The 16,262-nt window shown below is 35.8% G+C and overlaps 1 protein-coding gene across 9 annotated transcripts in view; it reads left to right on the forward strand.

The window, feature by feature from the left end:
- MCTP1 (multiple C2 and transmembrane domain containing 1) overlaps window positions 1-16,262 on the forward strand; it is a 292,028-nt gene that overhangs the window by 135,645 nt on the left and 140,121 nt on the right. For 8 of the 9 annotated variants that reach the window (XM_030004937.1, XM_030004939.2, XM_030004941.1 and 5 more), the window contains 3 exons: window positions 1,202-1,281; window positions 1,854-1,962; window positions 8,886-8,924. In XM_030004937.1, the coding sequence (XP_029860797.1) occupies window positions 1,202-1,281; window positions 1,854-1,962; window positions 8,886-8,924 (228 nt within the window). The remainder of the gene's footprint in view (window positions 1-1,201; window positions 1,282-1,853; window positions 1,963-8,885; window positions 8,925-16,262) is intronic. The other variant, XM_030004938.1, reaches the window with a different exon arrangement.

A 16,262-nucleotide genomic window follows, 5' to 3' on the forward strand; every position in this document is an offset into this window, starting at 1 on the left:
CAATGCATATGAGAGACTTGTGCTCAAATACTCGCATTCAACCCTTGGAGTCCCGCAGCAGTGCTGTAGACTTTGGTCACGGGATTTCTGTTACTACTGCCTTAACCCAGTCCATATTAAGGTATTTGTAGAAGATGAACAGCTTTAACTGCCTCCTGGAAAAGAGTTTCTTTAACACAATAGTTGAAGTATTGACATCAAAGTTGAATACCTTGGACCTAGGCCTGTCACAACCGAGTTACATGTTCTCATTACTAGCTGTTCACAAGTCTCACTCTTACTTGGAGCTGAAGGTATATTCTGGTCCTCAGAAATTCTCATGACTATATTTGCCAAGAAAATTTAACTTACTTAGAAAGTTGATTTTGATAATTGGCATTTTCCCATTTTCTTTGTGATTTCATGTCACAACTTTTCTTTGTTGCTATCCACCATTTTTGTTTATTTCCGTCCAAAGCTGTGCCCAGTTTATTTGTTATTCTTTCTTCTGACTTGGCAATGCATAATCCATCTCAAATCCTTGATACCATTCCACGTACTGACCACAGATTCCTGTCTGGATGTCAGTAAATTTGTCCAGATGCTTTCTTTTTTAGGTAGCAATTTAGTAGTCAGGGTCCTCATAGCAGAATAATAAATATCACTATTTTCTTACACATATCCATTAAGTTTTGATCTTATATTATAATATTTCTAAACCCTAGAAACTTATACAACCTTCAAAATGTATATTTTATTGTTCCTGATACTGATGCAAGTGCTGTAATAACCCACTTTTCACAACCATATCCCACCCTCCTACCTGTATTTTGCAAAATTGATAAAGGCGTCGATGTATAGCAAACCAATGATTCTGTTTAACTTTAGTTATTCTTTTTGTCTTCCTTCTTTTAGTGCCTATGTTTATAAAAACGCTTCTTTTGTTTTCATAAAATTGATGTTGTTCACATATGCAGTCTAGTAGTAGTATACCCCCATGTCTGTACATGATGCATTCTGACTTTCACATAAGCAGTTTCAAACTTGATTTTGTTGCCAGAAAGTTTTCAGGTTACTTTCAGATTGTCCTGGTTTAGCATGTAAGAAACATGAAGCTCTAACTCTGGAAAAGGAGTTTACAGAACCATTCATAAAGCTAGAAAATACCAAAAAAAAAAGATTTCTAATACTGGAAAATGCTTTTATCTCCTGTGCATCTTAGGTCTTTGACTATGACTTTGGACTTCAGGATGACTTTATTGGTTCGGCATTTTTGGATCTCACTTCATTGGAATTAAACAAGTATGGCACAAACAAGCCTATGGAGTAATTCTTTATGGTTATCTGCTAATACAATGTTTCTGGAATTGCAAATAGAACATTATGCTGGAAAATAATTATATAAGCTTACACCATATAAAAATAGTGAAGGAAAAACACTCATGTTTAGGGAATTACTGTAATATGCATGTTAATAATATATTAACTGATCATGCACAACATTTTTTGCAGTGTCTACGGAGAGGTTAGTTTTATAACCACTTTAATCTTGGTTTTATATTATCTTCATTCACAGCATTACCACCTACTGTTTAAGGGTTTTCTTTCTGTTTTTTATCCACTAATGGTACAGTACAGATTTAATTACTTCAGTAATTATGTATGTATAAGTACTTAACACGGAGTAACAGTATTTAGTATTTATTTATGAGTGTTTAGACTGCAATACTTAAAAGTAAAAATCAGGGTATATTTGTGACACCATTTTCAAGTAGTTTCATATAAATGCAGATGCGTTTTAATTCTCATTATTCAGAAATTTCATTATCTGAGAGCTTGAAATCAAAATAAACACTTATATTTTTATCTCCTAGGCAAACAGATGTTACCTTGAGTCTGAAGGATCCTCATTACCCTGACCATGATCTGGGAAGTATATTGTTATCAGTTCTGTTGGCTCCTAGAGAAGAACAGCGAGAAGTGGTAATTTTAAATATTTTGATATGCGTCATCACTCTTGCAATTGTTCTATGGCTGGATAACTTAAAGCACAAGACTAAACCACATATTCTGAGATTAATTTCATTTTTCCAATTCTTAAAATAATGCTGAACAGTGTTTGTGGTATAGTACAGCGTACTTCATCTGAATTGGATCCTCCCTCAGATAGTACTGAGGGATCCAAATGGAACATAAATGTTCAGCAATTTCAGATAAAGTCAGTTGCAGATGAATGATGCTGATTAATATGGAAAAATATCAGTAAACTGCTGGTGAAGAATTTTGGACCTAGTGCTGCCATCTCTAGATAAGAACATGTGAATCCTATTCCACACTGAAAATAAAGAAACTTGAAGAAGGGTAGTATTTCTGCTTTTTAACATCTAATGATGAAGTATTATTTGATGTTTTTCAATTTTATGACTAGATTTCAATTACAAAATTGTGTGGTTTCCTAGGTTTATTGTAATTCCTTCATCAATCTTAGTTTTCTGAGCTGCTTAATTGTAAGTGAAAATAGTTTCCAGTTTTATAGATCCTGTTAGTTGTGACAAATTCTGCTTCTAGTTGGATGTATTTTACTAGCTTTTTGTCAGTTGACGTTTGACTTGAGCAGTAGTAGGACAACTGTGGCAGAAATACAAGAGATGACATCTCACTCAGAGGTTGTAAAATAATGTGGAATCCTTTGGCTTCAGAGGGGTCAAGGAAGAAGTATTTGTCTGATGAAATTTTCCATGGATGTGGTCAACTATATGGTTTTTGCAAGAGCATACATGTTTCTGTGTGCTGCAGTGTGACACATCATCCTGTTGCATACCTGAGGACTACTGGCAGGTTGTAATATTGTTCATTTTCCACTTTTATCCTAGCTATTATTAAATAGGCTAGTAAGTCAGTTATTGGAACTAAGTGGTTGGTATTTGGTATGACAGAGATGTAGATTTTTGAAAATAGGTTTCTCATCTGTTAATTTTCTTCATGATGTTCTCTCAGAACTTTAAAAAAAAAATGGGATATGGTAGTAATGTGCAGAAATTTTATTTAAACAGTGTATTTTTCTTTCTTATAGCAATACATTTGTCCAGACAACTCAGAATCCTATCTTGCAAATTTGCACCACAAGTGTTTATCACTTAAATTGAAAAATGTATTTCATTCAGGATTTTTTTTTGTGTGTGTATTTGGGTAAGACCAGCATTTCTGAGTTAGCTGGTAATAGCCCTGTTTTTCCAAGTGGCTTTGGCATTATCCTGACATAATCCTAAATCATGCAGCACAGAAATACTATATTTTTATGTGGGAAACCATTATGCGGACAGCATGTTAGTTTCCTTTTTTCATCATACAGATAGGATAGCTACTGTGCCACTCAGTGTTTTTCAGCTATTATATACAAGAGCGCTCAAGAAAATCACAGGTGAGAAAGTGAAATTAAGACACTACAGTGTAACACGTCTTTCATATCGGTATTTACTTGGTGAATTCACAACTGAATGTCAAAAGTAATGGGAGCGGCATAGACTTGCTGGATAGCAGCTTTTGTCATACCCAACTGACTGGTTGTAACAGGAGGAAGAATTGGTTTTGTGCTATTATGCATTTCATTATTAGCTTTCTGTTTAGTAAACTAATCCTTTTAGTTTAGCTCAAGTGACCAATAAGTCACTTAATAATAAGTGATAGATAAACTAGATAAGTTTAGTTTTAGCTCTAGTGACCAGTTTTTCTTTCCATTCGAACTGTTATATGCGACTTCATTCTGAAAATGCCCAAGATTCAGATTAACATTCTGATTCCTAATCTGAAGCTTTGTATTTTTTATTAAAAACCAGTCTTGCCAAAGATATATATCTCAGACCAGTTCTGGCAAAGTTGCAGTAAAATCAGAGAATTTGTGTCACAATGCAGGGAAGATGGCCTACAAAATTAATATTGAATTGCTGTATATGAATGTGTTAGGGGTTTAATAATTCAAGCCACAATTATCTTTTATTCAGTTACCACATGTACTTATTTATTTATTAGTTTTTATTTACTCTCTAAGGAGTAGATATATTACAAAATGTATCGCTCCAATTAAACTGTCATCCTTGGTTATTTTTAAAAGGTCTTGTAATAATGAGGATAATTTTTATTGAATTTAATAGTGTTGAGATCAATAAATTTTTGAATGTTATGTTAGAGGATCAAGGCTAATTCCTGTCTACTCTGGAAATGTGCCCGTATAAAGTAGTAATTAAAGCAACTCATACATTCCCAATCTGTGTAGCGTGCTGTTTGAATGATTACTGCTTCCCTTCTACTTGGATATCTCTATATAGGTAATAATTCAAATAGCACAGTTGAATTATATAGATAAAAACCTGTGAGCACCTTTAAATATGCTTTAATGACTGCTGCATAGAAGATACAGAAACACTGTCTCTTCACATCACATGCATTTTTCTCCTAAGTCATTCCAAATTTATTTAAATACTGTTGGTTTGATATCTCTATGTAGCCTACATTTCAAAAATATACTCTCTTCCAAAAAAGTTTTAATTTGTTCAGGTGATAACTCTAAATTGCTTGCACATGTTGTCACATGTAAATGGTGTAAAATGGTTAAATCATCAGGCTGAAGAATTCAGAAATTAACTACTAGTACTTAAATTTCAGGTACTTTAATTCCATATATTTAAAATGAGAGTATTTATTAAGATCATTGGGGAACTAAAAAAAGGAATAGCTTCAACAAAAGAAACAGTAGCTTTCCCATGTAGCCATAAAAGCAGCATGTGTCTTATCCTGTATTTTGGGCAGCTCTCTAGCCATAATCCAAACCCAGCCCTGTTGAACAAGACTTGCTGTTTGTCATGTGTCGTTTGGTAACTTTTTGATGCAGATTAGACTTTCCAAGGAGATCCCTTCACTGCCTGAACGGGAGCAACTGAGAGTGTTTGGGAGGTCATGCATTGGTGTGGAGATAAAGGCTTTTGACGATGCATTTGTGTAGCTAGAGGACAGGTCTTGGAGCAGAGCATTTTATTTGCATATCAAAATAATGTGGCTGTGTATTACATGAAGCTGGATTCTGTCACACTGCATAAGAAATATTGAATATAAGAATATGCTGGAGGATAAGATACTCCAGCTGGAAGTTTCAAGTTAAGTGGTACAAAACTGGGTGCCTTGTTGTATATTGCCACCTGTCTGTGAGAGAGGTATTATTACAAGTGATTTAAAAAATAAGCAGTCAGTTTGACAGAGAAATAGTTTATTTTATTTTGGGTGGAACTATCTTTTGTGAAGCCTTGAGGTGTGCAAAGAGATGAGAGAGAGATTTGGTACACACAGGAGCATTCTCTTCTTTATCTTTCTGAAAGAAATTCTGATGAAATGCGGATTTTCTGTGTGCTGACTGAGGAGATGTTCTTTAGAATTTATAGCTGGAAGGTCCTGTTTGCTGAGATCAAAAGAGATTATATCTTTGGATTCACATATCAATTAAGAATATTAATATATGCATATGTTCATACAACTGTATGTAAAATTATATTACAGACTAGGAGAGGGGAGTATTTATCTTTGAGTCCTGGTGGATTGTGAAAAACAGTGCTTAAGTAGTTCACAATTTGTGTTTTTCCAGTAGAAGAATACTGGACATGGTTTCAATTGAAGGAGATTCAGTATACCAGTTTCATAAATAAGAGCACACTATCTGATTTTTGTTTTACTGGAAAAAAATGCAGAAGTAGCCTGCAGTTATTGTTGAATATTAATGTAAGAGTATAGGCAGGTGAACGAATAAAAATTTCTAGCAAATCTTATATGTAAGTATCTTTGCCTTTTGCGACCTAGTGCTTGTTCTAAAGGCATGAAAATGTGAAATTTTAAAGTAATAATCCTGTAATATCTCATTCAAACTATGTATAGAAGTCCTATTTTTTTGAGTTCTGACAAATGAAGGCAATCTGATTTATTCTGATTTTTGAACAATCATAAATTGTGAATCAAAATTGATGAATGAATTAATCTTACACAACTGTAAACATAAGAATGTCTTTAGTATTCCTGAAAAGTATAATCTATTTCCAGCCTAACACAATTAAGTTGCAGTAGCACTAGTTCCAATAATTCGTTTGCATTTGCTCTGTGCTGTTAATAATACTTCTCCTTTACATTAATGCAGCATTAATTATTTTGCTTTGAGAGGACCGATAGCTTATATAACTAGTGTTAACTAAGAAGACATAAAATAAATAAGTTTGAGCAAAGTATGTATATATGAAAATGTTAAAACCTGTGAGCTCTAAAAAAATTTTATTATTTTTAACTCTCCTTTTAAAAATAATGTGTGTATGATGTACTTTCTGTGTTTTTCATTAATATCTCCTTTTGATGACCAGTTTAAAGGAAGTCAGAACTGGCAACGACTTGTTTTTTTTCTTAGACCTGCTCCAATGAAGTTGTTTTGTTTCTTTAATTCTGACAGTATTCTAGTAATATTTCTATTAATCTTTGGATACACGTAGTGCTGTGCATGCCTGTGTGCCATTTGTAGTTGCATGCGTGCCAAGTAAAAAAGTGTACGTGGTGTCTGCAGATTCTGTGTTTGGTGTTGTAAAATTGTGAGTGCCACAGCGCATGTGAGTTTTTCTGGCTCTCTCTCCAGCAGAGTTCAGCGCGCAGATTTTGTCAGTGGAGAACTTGCAGAGTGACTCTGAGTTCATCACAACTGCTTGTCTCCCATGTCTTCTCTACAACAGTTGTTTCCTGCCTTGCTCTTAAAGGCAACTCTCAGCTACAGGAAATGAAAAAGTTGGTAGCTTGATGAGAATTGTTGCTTTGGGTCCAGCAAAGGTTGGGGACTACTGTTCCACTGCTGCCAATGGCCTGAGTAGCATAGAGAATGGAAAAAAGGAAACATACGAGTGCTATTTGGATGTTGTTATTTAATGAGAATGAAATTCACAGCATTGTTTTTTTCTTAAATAATTTATCCCAAATGATGCTTAGTGGTTTTTTTGCTTCATATGAAAATATTAACAACATTAACATGCTGTCAGTTTGCTTGCTGTCTTAAATCTTATAATGCAATATTACATTTTATTTATTTGCCAGAGGGATAATACCATCATAGAAAAAAAGAATGACAGAGATGGGCTCAGGGCATGAAATATTTTCTGATGAAAAAGTTCCATGTAGATCATCCATCCTAATCTGCCTGATGCTATGCATTTGTTTTTATTGGCTTCTAAGGATGTTTATGATGGCTTCAGCTTATCCTGCTGCAGCTGGTCATGATGCTGATACGCTCAACAAATTTGGTCATACCTTTCTGTAGCTGCTACTCAAAGTGAACTCCTCAGAGTTGAAATAAGATTTGATATGTAGTTAATTCATCTGTCAGGCTGTATTCTCCTCCTTGCTCACAGCCTGGTCCGAACGAAGCCCCGTGAAGCTGAGCTTGTGCTCTGACTTGTAGCTGTGCAGGATTTGGCAACGACGGGGAAGGGAGGAGCTGTGCTGTGCTGGCCAGGACCCAGGAACTCGGAGGTTTTCTCCAGGGCCTGCTGTGGGCCTCAAGCTGCTTAATTCTTATGTGCCTCTCCTGTAAAGATGAGTTAAATGGCTTTCTCCAGCTTTATAAAACATTTAGTATCTATGTATATTTTCCAGAGCCACAGTGCTACGGTTATCATTAACTTATAGCAGAGCGTTTAGGCTTTCACTGTCCGTAGCAACTTAAAAATTTGCCTCAGCAGCTAGTCGTTTTTCTTCTCTCCCAAAATCGTGTCTATTTGAAGAATTTCTGGATCTTTCAAAAATACAAATCCCACATATTTCCTCCCATTTTGATTTTTTCCCCATGTAATACTTTTATTTCTTAGCACGGAAAATGTTTGCATTTCAAAATTTGTTTCCATTATCTGAAAAAGATAGTGTTTTTGCAAGAGTTCATAAAAAATAAAAATTATGTTTGTTTTTCATGACAAAGTTTCAATGGAAATTAATGGCCTTTGATTTATTCTTGCTTGTGTCAACAACAGGCTGCTAAATGTTATTAAATTGTATAAATTAATTTCTCTGTGTTTCCACAGAACTGCTTTAAGCAACAGTTGTGTTCACAGATAAATTGTCCACATCTGTCTTGACCAGTATGTATCTTTTATTTAATGATTTAGAACCTGTGTCTGTGGACACTTTGCTGCCCGGCATGTCAGAGCATTGTCTCTAGCAGTGCCAAGGTTTTACAGATTATTTAAGTAATGGGACAGGCCTACTATGTTTTGGATTTTTTAGAGTCAAGGTATGAATTTTTTTTCCACCCCATGTGCATAATGATCAAACCAAAGAGCTATCTTTACTGCTGTGAAACTAATTAGCAGTGGTAACCCTAAGGATTTTGTAAGAGATGCATGTTGTCCAAGGACCCTTATGCAGGATTTCTGTTACACGGCTACACCTGTAAGCTAAACAGTAGTGTTCCAAAAAATTGGAGTACATTAATATTAAAAAAACTGTAATTCAAGTATCAGTCAAAATCGAAGTCACTATCAGTAATGGCACATGCATTTTTTCATTTGCTTATCTAATTCTTTCTTTCTTTCTTTCTTTTCCTTCATTTTTTTCTTTTTTTTCCTTCATTTTTTTCTTTCTTTCTTTCTTTTAAATGATTTCACATAATGCATTGTCTCTGGAAATGAGACATTCATACCACCCAGAAAAATATGCCTAGGTGTGAACAGGGCTGCTAGTTGTCTGGAATTCATTCAGCCTTGTGTAGTTGTAGCTGGAGTGTACGTGTTGCTGCTTCAGTTGTAGTGGTGGTTAAATGTGGATTGTCCCGTTGGAGACAGTTGGCCTCCTTTTCTGTATTGCAGAGAAAAGGTAATTAAAATGCTCTATTTTATTTTCAGACAATGCTAATGAGGAAGAGTTGGAAAAGATCAAGTAAGGTAACTTTTAGCATGTGGTCTTCTGGCTTTTTTTTTTGGAAGGACTGTGATGTTTTACCAAACATGCCGTCTAGGACCGGAAACTTGTGCCACAGGATTTATTCTCCTTCTAATTGTGTTTTAATGACATTGTTTTGTGTTTCATCAAATCAAAATCATGAAAGAGTTGAGCTTTTAATGTAATCATTAAACCTCTCAACTTTGTTACAGCATTTTAGGCTATCTTGAAGTCATCTAGTAACTTCATGTAAGTGGCAAACATGTCCTGATTCTTTTCCTAAAACCTTTAATTTCTCAGGTGTAAACAATTTCCTTAAACCTTACTTGTTAATGTTAACAAAGAATTCATGCCAAAGGGTAACTTTCATTTTCCTATTACTAACTCCTCTTACTGATTAGAGTGTTTGTGGGTGGAAGTTTTCACAGTGATGCTTCTCAAAGACAAATTTCCCTGATTGCTGGACAGGCACTGATGGCAACAGTAGCCAGGCTTTCCAAGAGCAGAGTGCTTAAGGAATCATTCTTGGTCTCTACACAGCTATTTGGATGCCTCTTCAGGCAAATTCGGTATCTGGCTTTTCTCCTCTTAGGAGTCATGTGAGTAATAAAAAAAGAGCAGTATATACTCTTTTCCACAAGGAAAAGACTGGGAGTTTGACTGTAGTGGAATACAGTCCATTTTTACCTTTTTCCTGTATGTGTCTCCAAAAAGATAAAGAAAATGTGTATAGTTTCTCAGCAGTTTCTGGCTACTCTTAGCTAATGCTGCCGTGCTGCTTTCAAGTTTTAAGCCTTCTTATTATTTGCATAATTCAAAATAGAATTAAAATCTCTCAAAGTCTTGAGCTGGTGTGGTAGATCTGGGTTTTTTTGAGATATTATCATGTAAAGGTGTTAAAATGAGAAAAGTAAAATGGCTATGTGGGGTGATTTCACTTATTTTGTAAAGTGATTTATTTTTCCAGTATATTGATATGCAAATTTAAATAGAAAGTTATTAATAAACAGTGTTGTATTTAGTGCTCAATGACAAATATTTGCACAGTATTTTTAACCTTTAATAAAAAGAGAGCAGGGTTCATAATTCTTGGGTTACGGATGGGGTTTTCACACAGTCTGCTTCTGTGATGCAGGACAGCACTTAGTCTCTGTTTCCTTTTTGAAATCTGTGAAGCAAAGATACTTGTTGAAGTGATGTAGTATTTTTATTCTCATATGGTTCGCATAACTTTTCCTGAAATATCTAAGATGCTTAAACTTCTGAAGAGTTAATGAGAAGAGTTAATGAATAGCTGTGAGGATGGTAGAGGGCGGAGCTGTTTTGCATCATAAAAGTGATGCATTAACTCCTGATGCACTGTACGTCTTGGATGACAGTTTGTAAAACTAGTTTATTAAGAACTTTCTCATACTTCAAATTTCAAACTGACAGAACTGTGAGCTTCAATAAGCCTGAATGAATGGCACAACATGATAGTTGGGAATTCTTCAGAGCTGTTCAAGTGAATTATTTATCCATGTTCTCCTTTGTTACATTCATTTGATAACATTTCATTCAGTAGTTGCCACTTTTGCAAAGGAGTGTATCAAAAGATTTGGCAAATAGTGAATGTATGAATTTAAATATTGTATTTTTCTACATTTATCTCAGCTGAAGTACTAATTTTACCTAGAGATGTAATGCATGTACATCATCTTACACACACTGGTGTGTGTGTGATTTATGTACAGAAGTATCTCAGTTAAACCACAGGAGCTCCTTTGCCTTGTTGGGGCTATTCCAGAGTTCCAAATCTTTGGTCTGCTGGTCTTTGTGAGGAAAACAAATTAAAAAATCTTTTATTTACAAAGAATTCCTTAAAAAAAATTGCTGTTCTCTGAGGTGCAGGATGATCAATATTAAATAAGATGTCATTTGCAGATTTAAAAAATGTCTATAAATAGTTGCTTAATGCTATTACATAATAAAGTGCCCTCTTTCAGATCCTTCTTCTTCAGCAAGTGTTTGTCTTACACTCCTGAGAGCTGAGAAAAAGCAGAATATTAAAATTTTTTAAGAGATATCATTATAAGATTTCCTAAACCTACTTTTTTAGCTCTCTAGTGTCTTTACAATGGCACTTCTAGTACATGAATTTGATTTTACAGATTTTGACAGTATATTTTAATTTAAAAATTTATGTGCTTGAAGCCTACCTTTTCTGTCACATGTGTAGCTTGAAGTTAAGATGTAGCAGTGCAGACCACTATGACATTGTTTGTGTTCATGAACTGCATTGCTTGCACATAGTTCCTTGGACATGTGTAGTAGCTGTGAAAAGAGCGGTAACTGATCTTCTCTATTACAGTATTGTGCTATTCATGTACTTGCAAACAATTACTTTGGCCAAATTCAGAGTCTCTACTTCAAATAATTCTCCCCCTATACACCCTAAAGATGAAGTTAAGATCTCATGAAATACCCAGGTCAATGCAGCTGCATGTTTTATCTATTTTGTGTGTAAACCAGTGTTTTCAAACACACTGGTGTTGTAAACATTTGTTACTGGTGTTGCAAAAATGCAAGACCACTTTTGGTTTTGTTGTTATTTTTTTTTCTTCTGTTGCTCAGTTGTTGTTCAGTTGGTTTTTGCGGTTTTTGGTTTTTCGTTCTTAATTTTCCCAGTTGTGTTTGCTTTATACCAGACATACTCTTCACCAAAATTCATGGGAGCTAGATCAATCTCCACGCTGTGTAGGTCAGAGGGAATACTCATCTTTCACTGAATCTAGCAAAAATTAAATTCAAACAATTTTGAAGTCAGAGCATTTATGTCCTTGTTCTGTGAAAAGGAAACTCAAACGTCCTGTCTTCAGCGACAGGAGACTCACAGTGGGCTATTTAAAAAACCACAAAGCTGTTTATTGAAAAAAACCCCTTCTGCTGGGAAGTTACAATTTGCATTAGGTTTCAAACTGATTGTTTTATTTCATCCACCACAAGCTGGGTGTTGCATTAAAGCAAGCTGGTGGCCAGTGATTATGACTTTGCAGGTGGGCTGTTTGCCGCATGGTCTGGGAGAGAAAGCTGCACCATTTCTACCAGTATGTCTGTACTAAGATCCATTACACCTCAAGTAAATGTTGAAATGGATTATTCAATGATTCATGCACTTTTTTACCAGCCAGGTGTTTGCTCAATAACCTCAATGTGCCTGTGCCTCAGTTCCTGTGGTTTGGAGTTCAGTTTGTTAGATATTCTGTGGGTTAGCAGACCAGTGCTACAGCACAAAGATGGTGCTTGTAGGATCCGAATAGTCAGTCATTTGTTTAAACCAAATAGAGGATTTTTTAGCTTCATTTTTCTTTTTAAAAAGCTATTGGAATAACTTTGACCTGTGCAAAATGGCTTTCCTTTCTGTGGGTGGACCTGACCTGTTCTGATTCCGTGGTTTCCCACGCCCACCGCAGTTTTCCCTTGGGGCGGATTTTCCTTTTTGCATTAATTGCCCTGCTGAAGATGCAGACTTTCTGATGGCTCTCATTCTTTGGGTTGAGAGAAACAAACATCCTGCTTCTTTCTTGCTTTCTAAACTGTCTGGTTACCAGATCTAATTTGGTAAAAGTTGTTGCACACTAGGTTTAAAGGGAGCACATAAAAGCCCAAGCTTGCAAGAGACGTAATTTATTACTAATAGTCAACACCACCTCTGACAGTGAGATGAATAGTGCTAATTGCTGAAGTGATTTCCATTACAGAATCCTTGAGGTGCAAGCTCTCCGTGTGATGAGAAATAAAACATTGCTATTTCCAGCACGAGCCAGCACAGACTAATTGGGAAGAGTTGTTTTCTCCTTTTTCCTCTGGTTATGAAAACAAGAAAAAATCAATTCTGACTTCTTATTTACTAATTCTCCGCAGCAGAGAGGCTTAATCAATAGCTGAGGAAAGGGTATGGGAAGGGAGCCTATTAAAATGCTGGCAGCATAAAATTGAGTTAGGAATGCACATATTGCTCTCTTTCTCCTCATTTTTGTAGCATTCAGTGTAATGCTGTCAAAAATAATAGTAAAAAAAAGCTAAAAATTTTCTTTACGATTATTAAGTCTAAAGCTGATAACAAAGGAAAGAAGAGACTGTCTAAATGCACTGTTTTTTCTCATGTAAAAATTATGTTCTCTTTAATTAAGTACTAAATTTCATTACTTTTGCTGTGCCTTTACTACCAACATCTTTAAAAGATAAAATCTTACTGCTTCTAGCACTTTGTAATGTGAAGTCATGTTTAACTTTAAAATCAAAAGCATAAATACTAAGCTTGTAGCTAATGAAGCTGCAATTGTAATTCAGCACTGACAAATGTATTTTCCAGCCAAAATCAAAACTTTCCCTTGATTACAGCTAGAAATGGGGAAGGGAAAGAGCCTACATGCTTTTTGTTAAAAAAACCCACAGTTTGTATTTTTTTTAGTGTTGTCAAGTAATTCTACCTGCATTTGACAATTAATTGTTTGCATTAACTTAAGCAGAAGCCTTTCTTTGGATACTCTCTCTCAAAGAGCATTTAATTTTATATAGAGCAGGCAGACTTTTCTGTGAAGAATCTGAAGATACCAGTAAATATTTTATGAAAAATCACCTGTTACCTCTGTAGCTGTACAATTTGCTGTATGATTACAGGAGGTTAATTCAGAAAAGGGTAAAGGATAGTGGCTTCAGCTGGTGGTATTTACTTACAGGGTAATACACACAGAGCTTGTTTTGAAAGTTTCATCCTTGCTGTGCTGAGTGGGAGAAATGGCAGCAAAAAGTGTGAGACAAGGAACTTCAGAAGTTAACAGGAATGTCTCTGGAAGACAAGACTGATGGCAAGGCAGGTAGTGTTGGTAGACAGACCAAACCTCACTTGCCAGAATTTCAAGTGTCTGGGATATTTAAAAACCTACCTGTGTGCAGGGTAGCTGTGAAAAAGACAGAAAATAGGATTAACAGCCTGAAAAGTTGTCTTCCTACCCTAAAGTGGGAACAATGACAGCTAAACTGTGTTTGACAGGGGTTTGTTTAATTTGTCCTTAAACATCTGCAGTGATGGATATTCTACAACCTCCCCAGAGAGCCAGTTCCAGTGCTTAACTATCGTTTCCATTAAAGGCTGGGGTTTTTTCCCTAGTGTCTAACAGTATCTCCCACGGTGCAAATTAAGCTCATTTCTTCCCACCACACAGATGGATAGGTTTTATCACAGTGATTTGGGCACAATTTATATACACATTTTAGAGTAAGTCTGAAAAAAATGATCCTTCGGAATATATATATATATATACACTTAATTCAGAGGAAGAGTTTTGGCTGCTCAAATATTAACGATTAGGAGCATGTAAGAGGAAACAAAACAGTAGAATTTGGAATGAAGTTTTACTGTGAGCAGAAAATAGGTCAGCATAAATAGCAAGAAGATGGCAGAAATTTACAAGTCTGGTGGGTTGAGCCCAGGCGGCAGGAAGCCTTGATGCTGTGCAAGCACCCACCAGCAGCAGCCATAACATTGCCATGTTACCAATACTGGTTTAGTACAAATGCAAAGCACAGCACCATATGGACTGCTGTGAGGAAAGTGACCTCCATCCCAGTCAGACCCAGTACAAGGTCATGTGAAGCTATGTGGTCAGACTGGTTTGCTAACAGACATTGCTGGATGCCCACTTACTAATAGTTGTAGACCATGGAGGAAGCCTCTTCGGAAGGACAGGGACTGCACTAGCAATTACAGATACTTTGTATGTCTTCCCTCTTCTGCTGTAATGTAGAGGACCTTGAGAGTGTGGATTTACTGGCCATTCCCAGAGAAAAGAAATGTGACAGATAAATGTATTTTGCTTTAATCTGAGAACCTTCATAAGCTTCATTGTGTTCGTAGTCCTGTAGGACACCAAAGTACACCGTCTAAGATGAGAGCACCAAGGTCTGATGCCTGCTGAAATGTTCTGGTAGTTTATATAGGGCACATAGTGTGCTACTCAAGTAAGCAAAATATCAGTTTTTAACACAATAATTGAGAGGAAGGTGCAGCACCTGAGTCTTCTTGTCCTAAGCTTTCAGGGTGGAAAACATTTGGAAATTAATGTTGATCAGTTGTCAACATGTCTTCCCTTTCTGCTTATTGAATTTACAAGACAGGAGTATGAGAGTGATCAAGCTCTGTCTCAATATTAATTGAGGTCTTCCAAACGGAAGATGAGAAGGTGTCAGTATAATTTTTGCCTCGTAGGCAACAGTTGTCCTCCCTGGTTGTGAATTTGGCTAGTAACTGTGGTGTAGCTCCTGTGTTCACTAGACAGTGTACTGACGAGCTAGTGATCCTATAGATAGATACTCATAGGGAGGATGGGTAAGCAAAAGCCCTAGTACTGGCTGACCAAGCTGTTTATATTCCTCCGGGTTTTTTAAAGTTCTGATGAGATTGACATGTTCCCACATACAGAGGTTTGATTTTTCTCTGAATAGCATTTCCTCATGTTTGTCAGGAAAATTTTTGACCAGCTTAGCTAGAGGATGCATGAGGTGCTATCCCATATAAATAGTTTATTTCAACAAATCCCACGCTCCTGGAGAACTAATTAATATACTCACTGGCTCTATTCACAATTTGTATACAAAAAAATAAGAATAGCTCATGTTTTCCTATGTAACTATAACTATTTAAGCAAAGGTATTTTCATGAAGACAGTACCTTTTAGCCAAAGCGTACTGAGAGAGAGCTCTGCCAGAAATGTTCATTTCACTGAAAATTATTTTCATCTGAATAGGGGTCTACTCTTGCCCTTCACACATCTGTGGGAGAATTGCCATTAAATTGAGTTCAAACATGATCAGACCCCATGTTAAACTAAATACATTAATGGCACATTAAGAAAACACCAGAAAAAACTTTTGAGTGCTTTAATTTAAGGACAAACAGAGGAACAAGTGGTTTGACAACTTTAGCCAAACATAGTAGGGGAAAAGATATTTAATAATTATCTGCTATGCCCTATCAGGTCACAGTATTCCAGTAAAATCTGGAGGAAAAGATATCACCTTCTCTTCTCTTATACCTTCTCTTCAGTTTTGTATTATCAATGATAAGTTTAGAACTGGGAATACTAGAATGCACTAAAATGTAATAATACTCTTAATTTCTACTATTAATATGTGATGAGCTGTTTCAGTGTGACCTTGATCAATTGGAACCAAAGGTTCATTCTTCCCAGAAATGAAGGTAAATTAGTCTGGGTTGCAACAGGTTATGCATAAACCAAGAGTAAAAATATGCTATCATCCCAAATTCATAACTGAGAAGCTACTTCTGATTAATTACA

Source organism: Aquila chrysaetos, chromosome Z (assembly GCF_900496995.4).
Source record: "Aquila chrysaetos chrysaetos chromosome Z, bAquChr1.4, whole genome shotgun sequence".
NCBI classification, from domain to species: domain Eukaryota; kingdom Metazoa; phylum Chordata; class Aves; order Accipitriformes; family Accipitridae; genus Aquila; species Aquila chrysaetos.